Genomic DNA, 22,903 nt, shown 5'->3' on the forward strand with positions numbered 1-22,903 from the left:
ATCAACTTGCCAAAATTTTATTTAACCGAACGATTTTATTAGAAATATATATTTATGTATAACCTAGCCTGACGGTTTCGTTTCTACAGTGGTGGCAGCATGGTTCCATTTTTATCACTTGTCACTCTATGCCCGTCATTTTCGCACTTACATACTTATTAGAACTTGATAGGCATGGTGACAAATGATAAAGAGCCGACCATCTTAGCCCTACAGGCATATACAAAGACATGTCATGGCATGCGCAAACATGACAAAATGAAAGTCGCGTGAAAAATTATCAAACACGGCATTTTTTCTCGTATCCAATCACCGTGGCCACTCACACAAAATGTTTAATAATATAAACCTATTTTTAGAAATCCGACGATATCAACAGTGATACGCTCCATTATGCACGAGCATGTTATGGAGCTAGCTTCCTTTTTTGGACATTTACTCCGGCTACGTTACCCCGGGCCATCACTTTGTTTACCGTTCGTCTCGCATTAACGCTCTGTGTCCATCACAGATCAATAGCCACCAGTAGATGTCGCGTCTCATCACGTCTCATGGACACCCCTCACCCATGTTGTTCTTGAAACTGGCCTGTTGATGTACCTATAATTTTTACAATCGCTACGCTTACAGGTCGTAATTTGTGTGAATTTAACTGAATGATGTAGCTAGTATGTATGTATGTATGTATGTATATACTTTATTGTACATAGAAATAAAAACGCGGAAAAAACACAGTTACAGAGTAAATTAAATACAACAAAGGCGAACTTATCCCTGTATGGGATCTCTTCCAGTTAACAAACACAAACAAAAGTGTACAATCACTGAAATTAATGAAATGCACGTTTTGAATACACATTGATACAAATATACATACATAGAAAAATAACCATAAAATAATGCATACATATATATATAAATAAAAATAAATAAATAAGTTTAAGCTGGAGTAGGAGATAATCTTTTAACGATTTTATTTTAATGTATTATGTGTTGAAATCTTCACTTATGTCACAGTAATCAGTTACTGATTTGCTATAACATGGTGCAAAAGGTCATACATATTTTAAAATAGAACTACATGTTTGATCACAAGGAAATGCAAGTATTTAAGAATATCATGTGTATCGCATGCATACATTTTAATGTTTTATACCTATTCTATTATGAATGAAAAAAATACTATAAATTATTTTATTATAAATATATGTCATTGAGATATTTTTGAATGGTATAATATGCCTTAGACGTCACAAAGTTATATAATGCAGTTTTAAATTCTTTAGCGTTTTCCAATTTTAGAATGCTTAGAGCAATTTATTATACATTCGGGGCGCCATACCAATTATGGTTTTAGATTCAAACTTGATGACTTACCTGTAATTATTTTTTCCCGGGACAAATCAACTGCACTGACAGGCATCATAATTGATTTCAAAATGTGTCAAAAATAATATGAACAAGTGTACCTTACAATGCAGCTCCGCCCCACAATCGTCACACAACAACAACGTCATTGAATATCTCATTCCATTGTTCAAGGTGGCTTACGAAAATTCCAAATTCAAATGTGATCGTTGTTGTAGTGTTGTATCATATCATAATGATAGTTTTGAATATTAAGTATATCTCTGTATCTAAAATACTACGACTATGGATGTATGGTCAGAAATAAACGTTTATTCTTTTATTTCATAATGCGGCATGTAGCGGCTGATAATCCATAGTGTGCACTAATACGGTCCGTGCTGGCCGGTTCGTGTTAATCTGTAAACTCCAGTTTGTCCAACAGTTTAGCGGAGCGAGAAACGTGTGGTTTGATGTTTACGGAGGGTACATATTGAACGTGATTTTTAGTAGGTATACTATACGACAAACATGTGTTTGTTCAAAGGTAGACTGAAAGTATCGCACTGAAATCTATTCACTTAAGAATTAAACTTGAATTAAACCATCCTTTTTCTCCTTGTCTCAATCCCTTTTTCATCCACTCCAGGGAAATTCCGAGAAAAAAATTATCCTACATTTGTTAATTTAAAATAGTCAGCATTTTTAGGGTTCCGTAGCCAAATGGCAAAAAACGGAACCCTTATAGATTCGTCATGTCCGTCTGTCTGTCCGATTCTGTCACAGCCACTTTTTTCCGAAACTATAAGAGCTGTACTGTTCAAACTTAGTAAGTGGATGTATTCTATGAACCGCATTAAGATTTTCACACAAAAATAGAAAAAAAACAATAAATTTTGGGGGTTCCCCATACTTAGAACTGAAACTCAAAAAATATTTTTTCATCAAACCCATACGTGTGGGGTATCTATGGATAGGTCTTCAAAAATGATATTGAGGTTTCTAATATCATTTTTTTCTAAAACGAATAGTTTGCGCGAGAGACACTACCAAAGTGGTAAAATGTGTGTCCAAAGTGGTAAAATGTTGAACGAGATCTAGTAGTTTAAGTAGTTTTTTTTAATACGTCATAAAGGAACCCTTCATGGGCGAGTCCGACTCGCACTTGGCCGCTTTTTTTTGAACAATGAGTCTACTAGCCGGTGTGGTGAAAAAAAAAAATGCCACTAATAATCAGAGCTCAACGAGGGTGCGGAGTGTTAGGGTCGTCAACGCGCATGTAACTCCTCTGGAGTTGCAAGCGTATATAGGCTACGGAAACTGCTTACCATTAGGCGTAAACAAGCATTCGGCCGCTTGTTTGCAACCGACATAGAATAAAAAAAACTGTATCCTTTTGCCCTAGGTATCGCTGGAGCGACATGGTGGAGGCGGATCTGCGCGAGCTTCGAGTCGACAATTGGCGAGAGGTCGCACAGGACCGAGAAAAGTGGCGCTGTCTTGTGTCGGAGGCCAAGTCTCATTTTGGGTCGCTGAGCCAACGGAGTAGTAGTAGTATCCTTTTCAGTTTTATTTATAATAATCGACGGGGAAGACATTCAATAGCGTACTATGAGAAAGTGCGGCATTTAGGAAGTAATCAGTAACATAAAACTAGGAAATAAAGGCAATAACGATTAGCGCTACAGCCGGCAGTCAATCGACTAGCGAAAGCGATTTATCCTTCAGCTCCCTCACCACGGCATATACAATTCGAAAAGGTGAGTACATATTTCGAAATGAAAATCATTATAACCTTAAAAAATAATGGACACCGCAAAGCAGTTTAAAATGCAAATTAGAAGCACCTTCTTCATCAGCAATTCCACTGTACAAAATGTTGCTTTCCGAGAGAAAATGCACGATTTGTTATTTGTTTTTCGTTTATAACTCTTATAATAATCAAAAAATCAAAGGAAGAAGCTTGGCAATGATTTATATAAAATAAATTATGAAAAAATATTTTTCACCACACCAATTAGTAAAGGCCCTCTTGATTGTTCAACGAATGAGAAAGTTGCATTTGATCCACATGTTAGGCAAAGTAATCTGCAAAAAGATGCAAACTTTGAGTTGTTTCCTTATGTTAGCTGGTGGAATTGACTTTTAAATGATGATTTTGAATAAGATATTTTTTAAATACATTCATTTGGATTTGATTTGTTTTGATTTCATAGTTAGTATTTTCCTCGCGGTGGTGTGGTGAAAAATTTTGTGTTTCACTCGGAGGCAAAGTTTGTTTAACCCTCGTGCCTTGAAACCCTCGCATCGCTCAAGATTCCACTTTTAGACCACTCGCTACGCTCGTGGTTTCTATTTTGCAATCTTTCGCTTGCTCGGATATCAATATTAGCACGAGCAACTGTTGTGTGTGTTGTGTGTCTGTAAAGTTGTTGTTTAACTAAACAACAACTTTGCACCCTTGTAAAACAAATAGTAACTATTCCATTATGTTATTAGAGATGCGGTAAGCAGCATATCCTGAGAAAGTATCCCCAGAAATTAATGCTTATTTCCAAGTGGCTTGGAAATAATCACGGTAAAGACTAGCAGCGCAGCATCACATTGGATACGGATCTGCACACCGGTCCGGTTGTCCGGTATGCAAGTTAGTGCTATATACAAGTCCGTGCACAGTGTCTCAATCACACACCGGAGAGACGTGCAGATCCGCAGTGATAATCACGTAAGTGTGTTAATAAACGTTTTATGTCCATCGTTAACCGTTTTAAATTAAGTAGCCGTCATTTTCACTTCTTGTCTGCTTCCACTTTCATATATTTTATTACTTATGTGGAGAAGACGAATAATTCTTTTTCTTTATTTGCCATGCCCTAACGGACGTCGGCGACCACCTTTGCCATCTCTCCCCTGCTCTTGGCCATTCTTGCCAGTATGGCTCCGTTATTCACGTTCGTCCATTTCTTAATGTTGTCAAGCCAGATGTATATCCTTCTTCCCCTTCCCCTCTTGCCAAATTTTTCCTTCTAATATAAGTTGTGTTGTAGTATATTATATTTGCCAGTTCTGTATACATATGTGTCCAAAATATGTTATTTTCCTAATAATTGCGTCAAAGGTTTTTTGTCAAAAGTTTTTAGTAGATTGCAGTACAACTCTGAAGTATAATAGCGAAAAATCGTTCTAGCATAAACATTACATTTTCCAGTAACGTTTTTTAACGTTTTCTTAAATTAATTTATAGTACATTTAGTTTCTTTCCTTAGCCGGCTGATTACATTATACAGTTTTCGTATCAAAAATATATTAGTTCTTTTGCCATAATAGTTTTTAGCAGTGCTTTGTACAATTTTTTTAAGCCTTATGATCTTTTTTTTTTATATTTACTTTGTGTGTACATTAATAATAAATACCTATATGAGTATTTAGCATAATAATACATTCATAGGTAATAAAATAACTTATAAACTGTATAAACTACACACAAATCGAAAATTATTAACGGGAAATCGCCCATAGATAGGGTTGCCAGATCATAATTTGATAAAGGAGGGCAGATGGGTCTAAAAAGGAGGATTTTCTATAAAAAAGGAGGACTTTCACAATTAAACGATTTTTTTGTATTATTTTACTTTATTTTAATTATATTTAGCTGAGCTGCCAATTTTTACAAGAAGTTCTTGGTTTTTTAACAAATAATTATGAAAATCTTCACATGTCATGTTTTTGAAGTTGTATTGAGTAAGAATTACAGATTTAACTGACTGCGCACTATTGCCCGAGCGGCTCGTTTGACTTTTGACCACGCTTCAGCATGCAAGCCGCATGACACAAAATTTTCAATGACATGCTGCAAAAAGGAGGACTTACAGTAGGTGTGGGAGGACGGGAGGACAAAACATGAAAAAGGAGGACATGTCCTCCTTTTGGATACCATCTGGCAAGCCTACCCATAGACAATTACTAACGGTATGTCAAGCAACACTCTGATTTATCGCTTCCTATCTGTAATAGGTAGCTTTGTAACATTCTCTTTGTTAGTCTATAATAGCAGGTTTATGACTTTTATGAGATATCGGTAAGTAGTTTCTTTGTTTCTCGCATCGATGGTAGACCCTATGACTGTTTCATTTGTTTGGGCTTAGCTTTAAAACATATGGAAATAAAAATGTCTACATAATTATATTTTATGTGACAGCAGCTGCATACAAAAATAACAATCATCTATGATAATGTCATTATAGGAACCATCATTCGGGCCGCGATTTTGTCCGCGTAGAAGTCGTTAAGACGAAAAAATAGCTTTGCGATCCTAGCGAAATAACGGTATTTTTTCTATGAAATTGTCAGGAACGTTTTCCACTAATTAAATCTTAACAAATCACTTTGATTTTGATGACGATAGCTTCAGCATATTGACATAATCTAGGTTTGTAGGCTTTTCTTTAATGTTTTTTGTTTTGAAAATTTTGAAAAAAAAAGGAAAACCTGTAAACCTAGTATTGCATTGTGTCAATAACATACTAAAAAATCATGGAGTATGGAAAATAATTAGAAGTGGAAAAACGTTTTCTCTTCTCGGACGATCACGTGGTATAATTCCCTCTTAAGAAGTTTGCCAACATGTTCATACATGTTTCTTTCACTCTGTTCCATTCACTCTGTTCCATTATTACAATACAAAATCTATGCAAATTAGGAACTTTTTCTCTCTCTCGTTATTCTGAGCAGAAAACTTTAAATTGAGTAATTAATACATTAGCGGTGGTGGCCTAGTGGATATGACGTCCGATTTACAATTCGGACGGTCGCGCGTTTAAAGCCTGGCTCGTATCAATGAGTTTTTCGGAACTTATGTACGGAATATCATTTGATATTCACCGCTAGCTTTTCGGTGAAGGAAAACATCGCGAGGAAACCTGCATACATCCGCGAAAAAATTCAAAGGTATATGTGAAGTCCCCACACTGGAGGAGGAGTGCCCAGCAGTGGGGCGTAATATTTCAATTAAAATATCCCATCTCTACCTGTCAGTCAGTATCTATATAATTGTATCTTGTCAGTATTTAAATGTAGATAGCCGATTGTGCAAGGCGTAAGAATAATTGAAAATGAGAATGAAAAATTAAAATGTGAAAAGTTTATTTTATACAGTTTGAAATTAGATAGCGGTAAGTGATAAATTGATAATTTGCTATTTATTAAGTGTTGTACAAGTGAACAGATTGTTCAGTATATTATCTTGTAGCAAACAAGGATCTTATTTATTGTACTGGGACGGCATTGTTCTTTTTAGAGTTAAATCACCTATTTAAAGTTTCTAAGGAGCTGCAGTTTTATGCTTCACACTATATAAATTAAATTTATATTGTAAAGCAGACTTTTGTCAAAGAAGCAGAAGTAGCTAAACGGGTCAAGTATTCAAAATAATCTGAACACAATGTTCGATTTCAACGTGTCGTGAGTCAGTCAATCAGTAAATTTATTGGATCAGCTCACGTATTTTGAGTCACTATCGCGAAAGGTTTCGAAGAGCCTAGATGTCTAATTTCAAACATTTTCAAGTATGACAATCATGAGAGCTGAGGGCCTACCGCGAACCACATTCGACGTGTTACCTCCCTATCACGCTTACGTACGAATTTACAAGTGCGACAGAGGCAACACGTCGAACGTGGTTCGCGGTAGGCCTCCTGCTCATGTACTGTTAGTGCTTGAATATAGATATCTAACCTCTACTAATTAATGACTAAAAATATGTACCTAATGTTAAACCGAAAAATTATCTTAATCAACCAACCAACACAAAAACAGCGTGTACATATATAATGAGTCGCGCTAGACCGGGCCGGGCCGGAGCTTCCTGCGCTTCGTTTTCTATGGAAAGCACCACGTGATCACCAATCAGCCGTCATATAAAAAGACGTGTGGCTCGGCCGGTCTAGCGTGAGTCATCCTTAATTAAATCATTTTGGGAACCGGACTCGCTTACGTTTTTGCTGCTGATTGTACAATATATTTAAGCATCGTAACAGACCAGTTTTAAACGATTACTTGCCCGTAAAAGGTATTTATCACTTTCATTTCGATAAAAATAACAAAGCGGCAGCGCTTAAAATAATCACGCAACATTCTACAACATTTATATCGAGACCAACGGCTAATTACGACATTTAAGTTACGATATTGTCAAATCTGTCTTACGAGACATTTTGAATAAATTAACACTTTGCAATAGATAACGGGTATCTCAGTTAAAAACAACTGACAGTCGAATAAATGTTACACGTTAAGAAACCTTAACCGGAGTCCATTAAACTTGCGTCATCAGTTCTTAGCCGTCAGATAATCCGAGTGATACATGGTGGTGTAGAAAACTATTCGGCAACGCGCCCATTAGTAGTTTAGTAGATGCCATCGCTGAATGTAGGAAATAACTAAAACTGGGAGGCCATTTGTACTTTATAAATTATAACTCGATTTGATACGATACTGATACGTCTCACATTGCACTGAGCGAGATGGTTTGCGAGTCGTAAAAAGGTCGATATAATATTAATAATAAACTAAATCCAAGTGGACATATACACTAAAGTACAGAATTGCGACAAACGTGTGTACAAGAGGGACAAAACATACGCAGAAATTATAAACGTGTTCTAATATTTCTGTCACTCTAATTACGCCTTAATTGGAGTAAAAGAGAAAGATGCCCGCAATTTGCGACCTTCGGTATTAGCGGTAGGCCCGCAGTAAACTGCTGTCTCACAAGCAAGATAGCTTTATAATAGTATCCCAAACTGCCGCGTCATGTGCGCGAGATTGATGAACCGCTCGCACATGGCGCCTTTCCTGAAAATATTTAATAACAGTAGACCTTAATACAATAGCGTTTAGAGCTTTTATCCCGTGGCAAACTAAAAAACGGCTACTTTAAGTGGCACCTTAATACAGTAGCATTTGGAGCTATTATCCGCCAGCTGTTAGAGGAAAAGGACGTGATTCTTATTGGTTGCACGATTCTGTGAGAGTTCTTGTAGGTAAAGTGACTTCAAGTTCCAAAGAAAATGTGATAACGGGGACGTTTCCGACTAATGTGACCTTGTCATATATCGACCCTGTAATAAGTAGATACTGTACAATGTGCCTATTTTGATCTAGAGCTTGCTCCAAAATTCGAAATTTACAATTATTATATATTCTGGTATGTCGATATACATATATGTCGATTAAAATTACTTTTTAACTGAGGTTGTTATATAGTTTTAATGTATACTACTGTTGGAGTAAAATTTCCCAGTGGGAACCAATAGTAGATTGTTAAACAAGGGATGAAAGGCACCTATTCTTGTCGAGGTAATTTGGTCACTAGTCCGGCCAATAGTCCGAGACTGAAATGATGCCTTTCACTCGAGTTAAACAAGTTTACTTTTCATTTGGAATACTAGGAAAGTAAAATACATGTGCATTTAAAAAAACACGGCTAAGTATAAACTTCAGTAGTATCTTTTGAGGGTACTTTCAATTAAAAGTTATTTATGGAATGGGGAGTTAATTATCAGAATGGAAATCGTACAGAAAAAGTATCCCCCCTGCATAGATATTTGTATATAAGGGGGGGGGGGTACCTTTTCTCTGCAGCTGGCAACGTAATTTTTTACACACTTTTTAGAACATCAACGACCCACTTTCAGAGCATGGGAAATGAAAAGTAAATTGTATTGCACCCCAACCAAGGTCATGATGACATTGGACCGTCGGAAGTGTGGTTGTTCACCAAGTACCCTACTCTCTCATACTCATACTTATTTATTCATAAAGTCAATTTACATGTCAAAATAAAATTACTACTGAATTAAAGTTAAAAACTAACAAATTAAAAATTACTACACGTCGACCAACCTTTATGCTGGTTTCCTGGACGCCTGAGTCACCCATGCTCGGTAACATACGGTAAACGATCGGAATGATACCTTAACATGGCGTGTCAAATAGTTTTTAAAGGATTTATGCCACAGATAGAAGCGTGAAAGATAAAGATAAATGTGTTAAGAAACGTTGGAGACCGTTTCTTATCTCTTACGCATGGCTGCCGTGTGAGAGGAAATATTAGCGGTATTTTTTCTTTCTCGCCGTTTTCTATCTGGATTTTAGCCCTAGATGAATATTTTTATATTAATTCCATATTACTATCACCTGTGTCTGTACGTTTTGATTTTTTGATATTCTGCTTTTTATAAGAGTTACTTCAAACAGCGCGAAAAACGGCCTAAAAATGCGCCGTCAACAGACGCCTAGCATACAAAAATGCCAACAATAAACGTAAAAATCAAAAAAGTGAGACACAGAATTTCTTTCTCATTCCGTTCGCAAAATTTCGTTACGATTGGTTAAGTTTTGGAGGACGAAAATGTAGAGAACGAAACTTTGATTTCTGAGATTTCTTCGCAGGGTTTTTCGCCGAAGCTGCAGTTGTCCTTATCGCACTAATTTTAGGAGTCCCCGTCAGCGCGACGGAGATATTTACCTAAAATTCTCAAATCTAAGAAGGAGCTGGTGTTTCCTCTTAAGAGGCTGTCAACACCCAATGTCCTTGAAATTTATGTTACTTAAACAGTTTTTTAAGAAAGACTATTTGTTTTAGTCAAGTAAGAAAAATATATGTTCATATTAATTATATTTCAAAGACCGTGGTTGTACTCGATACACGATTGAACGAAATCGGCTCGATAGAAAATAATTGCGAAGATTGGTCTTAAAATCACAATTAAACGGTTTTATGTCTTTATTGTTTTGACTTATGGGTCCGCAATTAAAATCACAATTTCAAAACATTTATATCTAAACCGTGGTTGAGTAAAATATTACACTAATAATCCACTTTTTTTTATTTAAATATTTTTCTTATTATTCCCTTGCCCAGGCCCAGTAACATGCGACAGTGCTATCTCATTTACTCCGATACAAATAGACAGTGTGCGCGCTTTAGGTATTGACAGCCTCTTAACGTGCTAGGGCCACAGAGAAATAGAGGTGCAAGCTGTTGCGGGCCATAATTGCTTTAGTCACTGGGACTGATATAGCGACATTGATGGTTTTAGCGTCGAGGGTTTTTTATCCAAGTATCGTAAATGATACCAGCGGGTCTAGCCAAGATACCAATCGCGCTACGACAACAAAACGCTTTCAGTCTCTGTATCACTCTTGCATATTAGTGCATCTTGGCTAGGCGCCCTGAGATATTAACTGTGGTACATTAAAACGGAATTATAAAATAATAATCAAAGATATCATTTGTGACTTGTATTAGGTATAATTTTGACGAGTTTTTTGTAGGTATTTGTGTGTAAAAGGGTATGATAAATTGCCTGCTATTAAACAGATTTAAATGAAGTACTTGATGAGGAAATAAATATAAGTATAGGTTGACCTTTTGTTTATGATGATGATGATAGATGTAGATGCCTAACGGACCCCATTTTTTTAATACTACGTCGGTGGCAAACAAGCATACGGTCCACCTGATGGTAAGCAGTCTCCGTAGCCTATGTACGCATGCGACTCCAGAGGAGTTACATGCCCGTTGCCGACCCTAACACTCCGTACGCTCGTTGAGCTCTGGCAACCTTACTCACCGGCTCCCATACCGGAAAAAGACACATGAAAATCCTAGTACGAACACGGGACAAAACCATTTCTTGTTTAACATTTGTTCCATACAAATTTATAAATGCTTCTAACTCTTATTATAATAAATAAAATTGAATAAAATTACGAAGGAACGAAGGGCATAGCTATAGTCCATATACATCAAATTGTGTCAAATTATTTTAGATAGGACAATGGGGACTACGTTTGTATGGAAAGGCGATTTCGAGCGGTTGTCCACGTTCATATTAAGATAGAGTGTAGATTGTAATTATTATGTTATGTTTAGAAGTCTATTCGAGGCACGGCAGTGTGGGAGTGACCTAACAATAAATCCGCGAGAGCCAATCCACACTCTAAATGCAAATTCAAACACGCCGTAACTCGCGTGATGACAGAGCTTTATTAAAAGGGATACCTTTAGTTGCCTATAGAGACTATAGAAAGTGGGAATATATTCCATCCAGACCACGTAGCTATCATGCCAATGGTTAATGCTCCGAAGCGAAGCGTACCCTCTCTCTACCACTCTTCCATATTAGCGCGATAGTAACAGTTGCGTTTGGGCTGCCTTTCCACTGTGGCAGAATCGAGCGCAGATGAGGAGACTGGTAGAAATCAATCAATAACATTGGTTGTAATTGTAATTCATATTTCTTCTCCGTTGCGCTGGATACTGCCGCCAAGCAATGCGTCGCCTCACTGTAAAGAAGGCAGCCTTATGTGGCGGTCAAAATGATCCTAGTGTATGTTGTTGTTGTTGTTTGTTCTTTTTTTTTTTGAGATATTATTAAATTTATTGTTAAGATATACATTTTACAGTATTCTAACACAAACCCAAAAAAAGTAAATTTTAAGATGAAAAGTAATTTTGTACATTTTGGTACCTAACATGTCTTAGGACTCAGAAATTCTGGTTTACGTGAACAGAGTTCTCTGTAAGCGAAGAGATTGGCAATAGCAACCCAGATGGACGCCGGGATTGTAATATTTATGTAGATGTTGTATTATGAATGTGAAAGTTGGTTTTATGTCGATGCAGGACTAGGAACTTGTGCTGTAGATGACTTTAAAGGTATCTTAAACTGTTAAACCACATAAGTATATACATATACCCTGTCATTGTCAATTTACCATAGACTATAAATAACTGTTTACCCATATTTTCTCCATAAGTGCGCACTTTCAAGAAACTTTTTTTTAAGAAGACAAGCTAAAAGAAACTGCACGTGCTCTCAACTTTAAGTTGGATTTTTAAACACTAATGTGTTTTATTTCCGACATTATTGTTATAGTTCATGCACCGAATCACTTCGAGTTCCACCACCATATGTTTAGGAGAAATAAAGCCAGTTTTTTAATGCTTATTTTTTTAAATATAGGTGTTCAGTATTATTACTTGCGCAATAAACCATATAGAAATAAGTAAGCTTAGAGTGCTTTCTCCATACATCTCTTTCCTTACTTAATTAATAATAAGTTGTATGGTAAATACAACGATTTAAATTCACTTAAAACTTAATCTTAAATATCATTACAATAGTTATTTGTACAACAAGAGAGCAAAGTTTGATATTTCTTTGAGTGCTTGTTTTGAGTCCCGTGCAAGAGAAAGATTCTATAATAGATTCACGAGCGTAGTGAGTGAATCTAATTTAGAATCTTGAGCGTAGTAAGGGACTCAAAAGTGCACGATATGTAAATAACTTTGATCTCGTGTAGTACACAAAAATTTTCACGTCAGTCAGCCATCAAAAAATACAACCTGAAAAAATGTAATCCAGACAAACGGATCACTATTTCACTCATGTTTTCTGAAGGTATTCTAAAAATTAACTTTAATTACCGCAATAAAACAAAACGAAAGAAATTTCAATAAAATAATACGAAAATATTAAATTAACGAACATCAATTGACAGTTCAATCGACAACTTTTTTTTGTAAAAAAAAACTTTGTAAGTTACGGTCCGAATTGCGGATACTACTATTTGTCAACTATAGTAGAGATCGTTAAAAGTAGTTAAGTAGAATTATTTACTGCGTAACAATTGCGTAAATTTGTGTAAGTTTATTGTTTTGATTGTATAATAAAATACGTAAAATATGGTGTTTTATTAAATTTTAAACTTTTATTTCATTAAATAATTATTATGAATGAAGACTCGTAGGGTGTTTTGGAACGATGCGGTCTGACTTATTTCGGGGGTCTATTATAAACCGTCAATATAAGTAAGTAAGTAAATATTCTTTATTGCACCAACAATTATATCGTTGTATTACGTATGCACTATTTTTGTCTCTTTCTTTTTGCTAATGACTTGAAAGGGACAAAGACAATAGAATTCAAATATTTCGAACTTGTATTAGGCCCCGCACGTTGAAATGACATTCGAATCTAGAGGTCACTTGTTGTCGTTATGTTATTTTGTCGCACTCAGTGAGCAAAATGCGATTTTGCTCACTGTTTTAAGCAGCAAATTACCCTTGTTCGAGCTGCTGACGTGAAAATAAGTTTTCGCAAAGCTCGCCTACTTAAACATTTTTATAAATGGGTTTTTACCTATGTATGGTGAGCACAGCTCACTTATTTGTCTATGCAGCTATGGGAGAACAGAGGAACGGACGTTTAAGTCAGACGCAACCCTCGTTTTTAGCTTCGTCGCAGTCGGATAATACAAAGGATCTTAGTATTAATATAAGTCATCCAAAAACTCAATTTAAAAAATAAACGGATTAAAAAAAGGGTTTCAGAAACACTCAAAATGTGTTCTTATAATCAATTTTCCTAAAACAATTTGTCGGCTACATTTTGGCCGGTAATCATTTAAGCGGTAGCGGGGCCGTACGTAATCGATTAGCGATTAGTTGCCCATTAATTTTATCAAACTTGTTATACGACGCGACGTCGACGTTTAAGATGTTATAAATTTGGCGTGAAGCGTCTGGGCTATAACCGCGAAAATCGAAATTCGTCAATTGCGGGCATTTTTCTTTGTCACTCTAATTATGAGCAAGATCCCAACAATTTGCGAATTCGAATTCGATATTCGCGGTAAGCAAGCACTTATATGCGTAGGCTAACGCCGGCACCATGAGGTTTATTGCCATTGTAATAAAAGGCTATATGAATATGATCTGGATTTGTTATAAATATGGTCTATCAGACGGCCCGATTCGAAGTTTTTAATATACGTCAAATAATAATATTAGGTGTAAATATGAAATGGATCGGCTATTTCAGTGTCTAAAGTCACGTTTTTGTTTGAAGAAATGTCAACTGACAAAGTCGATGTGAGCAATGTCCAATATGACATTTTTCAACACACATGAACGCGCTAATACTGTTTAATGAATAAGCAGTTACGCACTCGACAAGCTTCGTGGTGTAACACGGTACCTACTCGACTGAAAAGCTCTCTATTTATCACGTTCGTATAAAATATTATTAGGTATCAGGGTCTTCAGTTGTTTGTGATTGTTCTAAAGTTATTTACTTTTCTCGTTGCACCATTTTACATATCTCTATTTAGCCCAATGGTTGTCTGGTAGAAAATGCCATTAGAAATTAAGTCCGCCATTTGTGCATCATTTTGTATTTTGTAAAATAAAGTTCAAAAAAAAAAAAAAATTTTATATCAGAACCATAAGAATTCCATAAAACATTGTTAGTACCATCGTTATAGCTAGGGGTTAGTAAGTACATTAAAATCAAATCAAATCCAAATATAATGAGAATAATAAATAATTAATAATATTGACATAATAACAATGAAATCAACTCTAATGTAATCCAGTTTAATGTACCTAATCTTGACATGAAATCATGATTCATAGTAAAATAAAAATTAGTTGAAATAATGAATACAAAAATAATTAATAAATTAACATGTCAAATTCAAAATAAAGTAGACTAGAATAATGATTACGATGTCAAAATTTACTATTTTTATTCTTATTCCCATAAATAATGATTTCATGTCAAAAGAGCAATAGGTACAAGAATAAAAATGTCATTATATTTTAATTAATAAATTAATAGGCTAACCTAAATAGAAGAAACTGGGTCTGATTAGAATTAGTTTGGTTTTCTGAAGGATTTTTCTTTTTATTTGATTAAACACATTTACTACGTTGTAAATATTTTTTGGGAAAGTTAAAAAGACAACTTTAGACTCATTTCTTAAAAACTGCGTGTACAGTTAATTGCTTTTAATTCAATACTTGAAGACTTGTATAACCAAATTAAGTCAGATTGACTAAAAACCTTTATTTTATGACCAATTAGAGGTTTGTTCGTAATCATGTACTTAATCTGAGAACATAAAGTTGGTCCACGAATACGAGAGGAATGAAAGAAATGGCTCCAAATTGAGGCGAAACCGGTTCCCGGGCGCGGCCGGCGCAAGAAAGTTATTTTTTAACTTTTTGTGGAGATTACCCTTGAACCGCCTTCGTTATAGTACTTGTAGTATAGTACGAATATGTTTAACATACAACGTATTCTGTTTGGCATGATCTACGTGTATTTAGAAAATTGACATAACACTTTTGAGATAACTGATTTTTGTCATCATAATGTCGAGCTATTTCAATTTAGTTTCTAAAAACATGCATTTCTATTACCTATTGATCTTTTCAGCTATAGATACTAGGAAGATCTCAGATCTTTCTGAGAAATCATCCTGTTGCATAAATCATAAAATATCTATATCAAAAACATCCCAGGGACCGTAATCAAGATGTCAGTCGATTATCGATAAACGCCAACCCAAAAGCAAAAATGTTATCGGAAACACAGAAGAGAACGAAAAATCACTGATAACGATTTTCACACATTATTTGTAGTGTAGTTTGAATAACTCGCGCAGCTAGAAGATGTTAAAGTCAACTCTTTCCCGACAGTCGGAGACCACGGAGACATACTGTCCTTAAAAAGCCGGAGGCAATTTGAAGCTTAAGTATACGGGATTAAGTCCCGTTAAATTAAATAATTATCACGTGATCAAGTACCTAATAACTAATTATTAATTTCTGACTTGCGTTTTCTTTAAACGATTGTCATTTGGCTAGGCCCCCAGATGTAGGTGTATCATTTTCTAGTGTAAATTATAACCTACTCTACTTAAGACCTCCAACAGCTAATCTCAATGCTGAATTTTCCGCGTCTCCACACATCGATGATCACATCGATTGATTTGATCGACTTTCACTGAAAGACTTCGCGGAAACAACTCAATGCAACTCGTGCACATGTCGACTAGTAGTGTAAAGAGCAATTAGCACTTCTTTAGATATCTTTTAAGGGTAAATCGGAGTAAGAATGCACGAGTTTCATACTTGATTTTGCCGCGTTTTTCGGATAGTATTGACGTGAAATCCTCGGAGCACAGCGGTGCATTATTGAATACGCAGAGTTATATGTCTAAAACCACATTAAAAACAATAATGTTTATATTACTTTTATAGCTGTCATTTCTTTTGAATTCTTTTTCTCACTGCACCCACATTCGAGAATTTCTGTTTTGCCCTATCGTTGACTGGTAGAGATTGCCTTAAGGCATTAAGTCCACCATTTATACTTATTTTTATTGTGCAATAAAGTTTAAATAAATAAATAATGTTTCACACCCTTTAAAATTCGGTTATGCTAGACCAACATTTAGTTCTAAGTACTCAAATGACGTTTCTCGGCAAGATCGAATTAGAAGTGAGGAGATTCCCTAGAGAACCTTAGAACGTTGACACAGCTCAAAGATTTGCTGGAGTTAACTGGCAATGAGCTGGACTTATTGCTCGTAGAACTCATAGCCGGCAGATACTGGAGGATGCAACTAAGAGGCCTCCAAAGGTAGAACGACTATTTGGTAGAAATTGCAGGTAATCATTGAACGAGATAAGCGAACATCTGTAGGACTAAGATGGTCGGCTCTTTATCAGTTGTTACCATGCCTGTCACGTTCTAATTCTAACAACTATGTAAGTGTGAAAGTGACGGGCATAGTGACAAGTGATAAAAATGGAACCATGATGCCACCGCTGGCCACTGCAGATTTGGCTGATATAATAATGATATTGATTAAATATTCAATACCAGCTTCAAAGAAGAAGGAAGTAAACTGTATGTTGTACACTTCTGGTATAGATAATCGATCAGGATGCGACCAGTTTGTTGCGCATGATTAGTTTCTCGATCAGATAGCTGGCTAGAAGGAATTGACGGAAAACCACTGATTATCGACCGTTTCGCACAATAACTGCCAATTTAGGTTTTAAAAACAGTGTGTTTACTAGGCGAGTATTCGCATTGGTAACGCGAATGTTAACGTGAGTTTTTAGCGAATTGGTTTGAAAAGATATAGACAGTCGATCAATCGGTTGACAAATTCAAATCCGCAACCCAGGCTTCGTCAGACAGTCTGTATCTGTAAATTTTTGAAAACTACACTTTAGAATTACTCAACTTAAACTTAATCCCACATTTCCCTTTACATTACCGAAAGTCGAGACGTCGGGAGCAAATGAAATCTGAACTTGCCAACATACGAGACCATTCCATTTTTAACAATAATATATGTAATTTGTTTCGACTTTCGTAACCTGAACTACTAATTAATGGAACTGGGTTTCATTTGTATTCCCTAATAAATGCTAGCTCTCTTAAAGATAAGAATGAGTTCGCAGTTAATGAACCAAAGCGAGTTTCAGTACTTTCAATATAGGAATGTCCCAGGGCCGATCTGGGCGTCCGATACTTCGTTTTATATGACGGGTCGGATCGGTGATCACGTGACGCTTTTATAGAAAACGATGTGTGAGTCATCCTTTATAAAATTATTACTTGACGAGTCCATTTTATACTAGTTCGCCTGGAAAATCGACTCGCTGCACCCGTCCAGCGATTTGATGATATTCGCTTAATAAGCACGCGAGGTTTTTGTTACCTAGATATAACATGACAACTTGACGACACCTTTTCAGTGTAGTTTGTAGAATGAATATTCAGCTATGATAATATGCAATTAGGCAAATTAGAAATAAGCTTGTCTAAATACTTTAGATCGTTGAACCAATGCTGTAAGTAGGTAATCTAAATTATATTAGTAAATCAGTAGAAAAAGTGGTATGAAGGAGTCAGGTTTTTAAAAAGTCATTTATGTTAGCTATTTCGGTAGATTTAGGGCGAATTTTGTTAGATGTTTTTATGGTATCGGAATTCTAGTTTAGTGTTTAAAAAAATACAAAATTACTACCAAAACTAGCAAAGTAACGCGTGGCTCTTTTAAAACCTGGCTCCTTCATGCCACTTTTCCCTACATTATAATAGGAAACCGAATAAATAAAAAATACAAAACCTATAGTCAAATGCGTTGGAAGTTAAAACCTGGAATTTGGAGTCAAGTTTTTTCAAATGACGCTGAGCTCAACTAAGAAAGGGGTTTTTGAAATTCAATCGTAAGAAGAGTAAAATTTGAGTTGAACGTTTTTAGGGTCCCGTACCCAAAGGGTAAAATATCAAATATCAAATATCAAACATTTATTCAGCAAATAGGCCACAGGGGCACTTTTACATGTCCATTTTTACAAACAATAAATTAAAAAAAAAAACAATACAAATATCGAATCTATGAAATAATAAATACTTTATTAGAGATGTATACTGTCTCTAAATGTCAAATTACACAAAAAAAAACTATGATAAAAAAATAAAACCATAAAATACTAAAATTCTTTAGAGATGTATAAGTCTCTAAGTGTCAGAGATAAAATATAAAAATATATATTAAACTATCCTTAGAGATGTAGAGGGACCCTATTACTAAGACTCCGCTGTCCGTCCGTCCGTCCGTCCGTCCGTCTGTCACCAGGCTGTATCTCATGAACCGTGATAGCTGGACAGTTGAAATTTTCACAGATGATGTATTTCTGTTGCCTCTATAACAACGAATACTAAAAAGTACGGAACCCTCGGTGGGCGAGTCCGACTCGCACGTGTCCGGTTTTTATTAACTTTTACTTACGCGCACGAAGTCGCAGGCGAAAGCTAGTGTCGTTAAATAGTAAAGGTTAACACACGAGTAATTTAGTAGTTTAATACTAAATACTTAAGATCAGATAACTGCCAATTAGTTCTTATTAAAAGCCTATCTTAGCTTCTCAATCAATTAAAGTCTTGCGCCGGGTAGCTACCTTTAATTTTATATCGTTAATGAACCGCTAGGTATTTATATGATAATGATCAAATGAGTTAAACGGACAACGGTTTAATTATTTGAACCCAGGATCACAACGCTTCGCTGGCAAAAACACCACTATTCGCTACCGACTACAACTTAAAACATAGATCTATGAATCTCTTCTTCTTCTTCCTTCCCTTATCCCACCTATGTGGGGTCGGGTCTCCTTGTCAATTTGCGCCAGAGTGGTCGGTTCTGGGTTGTCTGTTCTTCGATGTTCAGGTTCTTCAGGTCGTTTCTAATATTGGACCACCACGTGGATTTTGGCCTGCCACTTCCTCTAGGGCGTTCAGGAAGGCTTAGCGCAATGTTTACTATATGAATCTACATAGATTATTTATCTATTGTCCGATTTATCGTCAGACAATAGAGACCGTGCGCGTTGGAGGGTCTGCCATCTTGTGGCCTGAATCGGAACCATAAACATTTACATTTACACGTCACGTGTTTTCTTGTGTATAGTAGGTTCTGCCATCTTGTGGGCTACATCGGAACAATAAACATCACATTTACGCCTCGCGCTAAAAATCTGTCGGCTCCTGTGCTGCCTCCTACAGTTCATGCACGCTCCCTATAAAGAAATATAAGAAATAAATAAATAAATATTATAAGACATTATTACACAAATTGACTAAGTCCCACAGTAAGCTCTCTCTAATAATATATAAATAGTTATAAATACTTAAATACATAGAAAACACCCATGACTCAGGAACATATATCCATGCTCATGACACGAATAAATGCCCTTACCAGGATTTGAACCCGGGACCATCGGCTTCATAGGCAGGGTCACCACCCACCCACCCACTACCCACGACCCACGAGGCCAGACCGGTCGTCCTCGGTCATATAATAACATCAGTTTGACGTTAAGTTACAATTTTACAGATTTAATTCAGCAACAAACGCATCTCTACCCTTATTTAGTCAAGCGCGTGTCAAACATCGTTTTACATCCGTAAATGTAACTTGTCGCTTTATGAAATGGGGTCCGGGTCAACACAACATGTAAAAACAGTTGCTGATAGCTATCTTATTGACTACAAAAGCGATTCCAATACAAGGTTTTATAGAAAGAAATTGCTTTAGACCCCGCTGGGAAGTCAATTTGCTCTTTGCCGTCAGGTGCCATCTTCCAAACTTCGCTGACAACTTTTAAACCTTATTGTAAGTACATAAGGTCCATCGATGGTCATAAAAGAGTGTTACTTGTTCAAAACGAATCCCACGGATCGAGGAAATTCTACATTTACTTGTAGATGAGGTTAATTCACCGTGCTATGGGCCCTTATTATATCAAACAGTTTATCTAAAACGTTTTACAGTCCTAAAAGCTATCGCGGTGACTACCCGAAGCCAAAACCGACCTTACGTATTTAAAGATTTGGATTTGGAGAGATTTGGGAGCTGGAAGGGATAGACCTCGGCGGATTTTCTCTGATCGAATCGGGGAAATCCTGAAGAAAGGCCAGGTCAAGAGCACCCTAAACCGACGAGCGTGTATGAGGAATGTCATGAAAGTGAAGGAAGCGAAAGAGGTATGTCAGGATCGTAGCAAGTGGAAATCCGTGGTCTCTGCCTACCCCTGCGGGAAATAGGCGTGATTATATGTATGTATGTATGTACATATTTAAATGATGTTATATGGCACCTGCATTTCGTTCGTACTTGTTTGTAGAAGTATTGCGGGCTGTACACACTCGTCGGGACACTCCGAGACAGGCCGAGAACGAGAAAAATGCGACCATGCCGAGCCCGCTGGTTTCACTCTTCGTCTCGTCTCGCGCTACTCCGATTGGATCGGAGATCGGAGCGATGCCGAGACTTTCGGCGAGAGGCTCGCGACGAGTGTGTACAGCCGACATATTGACGGAAGCGAGACGCACGGGCAAATGATAACAAAATTACGTTTAGTGGGATTAAAACCACGATACGCTATGGTCAAAATGTATGATAGAATTGGCCTTTGGGAGTCATAAACATGCGCACTTGAACTTATGATTGCTTTTAATTTCCGAAGAAGATTGAGATGTGACTAGTTTAATTTTAATTTATTTTTATACTTTAATCAGCTAAGATTCAGATAGACCCACTTGCGATTACGCCCTATGCCGGCGTAAATATGGACATCAATAATAATAGGCACTTAGAAATGTAAAGCGTATTTTTTATTGACTCAGAGCGGCGGGATCTAAGGCAGCTTGCAGCTAGATTTTATGCACAATTATGAGCCTTAACCACCAGATTTAAGATCTAGAATTTGCGCAAATTATTATAGTTGGCCAACGATTAAAGACGCCGCGCTCCCACACTAACTATATTAATGCATTTGCTTGCATTGAAATGCAAAAAAAAACAAGCTTGAATTGGGCTTCCCAAGCGCGACATTCAAGAGGGAGCGTAAAGTTCAGGAAATAAGAAGGGAACAAAACATGTAGCGCCACGCGAAACTTGCGATGGAAGATATGGCCGTCGCGCGGATTCTTACATCAATAACTTAGAGACCTCAACACCTTTTATCTCATTAACTTCAAAAATAAGCCATGTTTAAAATTTTGCGCACCAGATCCCACTGCTGTATTACTAGCGACATTATTAATACTAAAAATTTTAGTTATTTAATTATAATGTTAGGATACTAAATATTTAACGATAAATGGTGTCGTCTACGGCTAGAGTCGTTCCAAGCTAATCCTGCACGCCATTTGCTATGACAAAAATAATATGACTTTTCTATGATAATATGACGTTAACAATGACACTTCCTTACTTTGTTCTATGCAATTAAGTGCAAAGCTAGCTTAGACGGATTTTATTTATCATGACGCCCTCTTATGCTTATAAACATAACTCATAAGAATATCAATTTTTTATATGTTTACACGGTGTTTTTTAAAAGTCCTTTAATTTTTAGGGTGCTGCACTGCTGAGCTTAAATTAAGTAGCTATCTCAAAGAAACTGGTATTCTAATTAACTCCATTTTTAATTTTATCTGATAAGGCCCCTACGAGCGTGTACACTTGCGTCAGGGCCTGTTTACACATTGATTAGTGTTTAGTTTAATTTTATACAATTGCTACTAAACGCAAGTACTATATCGGGCGAGTAAATAAATTACTTTTTACGAACATAAATTACCATTCAGTTTCCTCGTGTGCTTAGCCATACCCCGAAGCTAACGGAGTTTAAAACAACTCCCCCCCCCCTCCTTTCATCGGTCCTCATCACTGAGACTCGTGGCCACTTCTAGAGAACAGCTTCTCTTTGACAATTTGCCGCCATCTCTTTCTGTCTGTCGCCGAATGCAGGGCACCGTGGAGCATCACATCAAGCGCTGAGCGAATTTGGTCATTCCACCTCATTGGGCTCCTGCGTCACACACACAAACTGCGTAAAACACCGTGTATAATGAGTATTACGAAATGAAATATAGAACAGCATCTGAAGACGTTTCTACAATGCTCAGGTTTCCGGCGGTCGTTATCGGCCAAGTGCGAGCGGCCAAGCGTGGCGACAGGTGCGGGCACGAGATGCTCCGCTTGCCACCATAAAGCCACGTATTCACTATAAACATTTTGTTTAGAAACGCGGTTTCAGAAACAGAAATCCACATGTTTCTGAAACACAGAAACAGTTGCGATAAACACTATTGTTTATCACCTAGTTAAT

General features: G+C 36.6%; 2 protein-coding genes across 2 annotated transcripts in view; both read right to left on the reverse strand.

The window, feature by feature from the left end:
• The window catches only part of LOC133521057 (uncharacterized), a 142,673-nt gene that overhangs the window by 89,399 nt on the left and 30,371 nt on the right, over positions 1-22,903 (reverse strand). The window lies entirely within an intron of this gene.
• LOC133520980 (uncharacterized) lies at positions 19,378-21,098 on the reverse strand. Its single transcript, XM_061855700.1, has 2 exons — positions 20,902-21,098; positions 19,378-19,510 (listed from the first exon to the last, which is right to left on the reverse strand). The coding sequence occupies exons 1-2, from the start codon at positions 21,096-21,098 to the stop codon at positions 19,378-19,380; spliced, it is 330 nt and encodes a 109-aa protein (XP_061711684.1).

This window comes from Cydia pomonella, chromosome 9 (genome assembly GCF_033807575.1).
Source record: "Cydia pomonella isolate Wapato2018A chromosome 9, ilCydPomo1, whole genome shotgun sequence".
Lineage (NCBI taxonomy): Eukaryota > Metazoa > Arthropoda > Insecta > Lepidoptera > Tortricidae > Cydia > Cydia pomonella.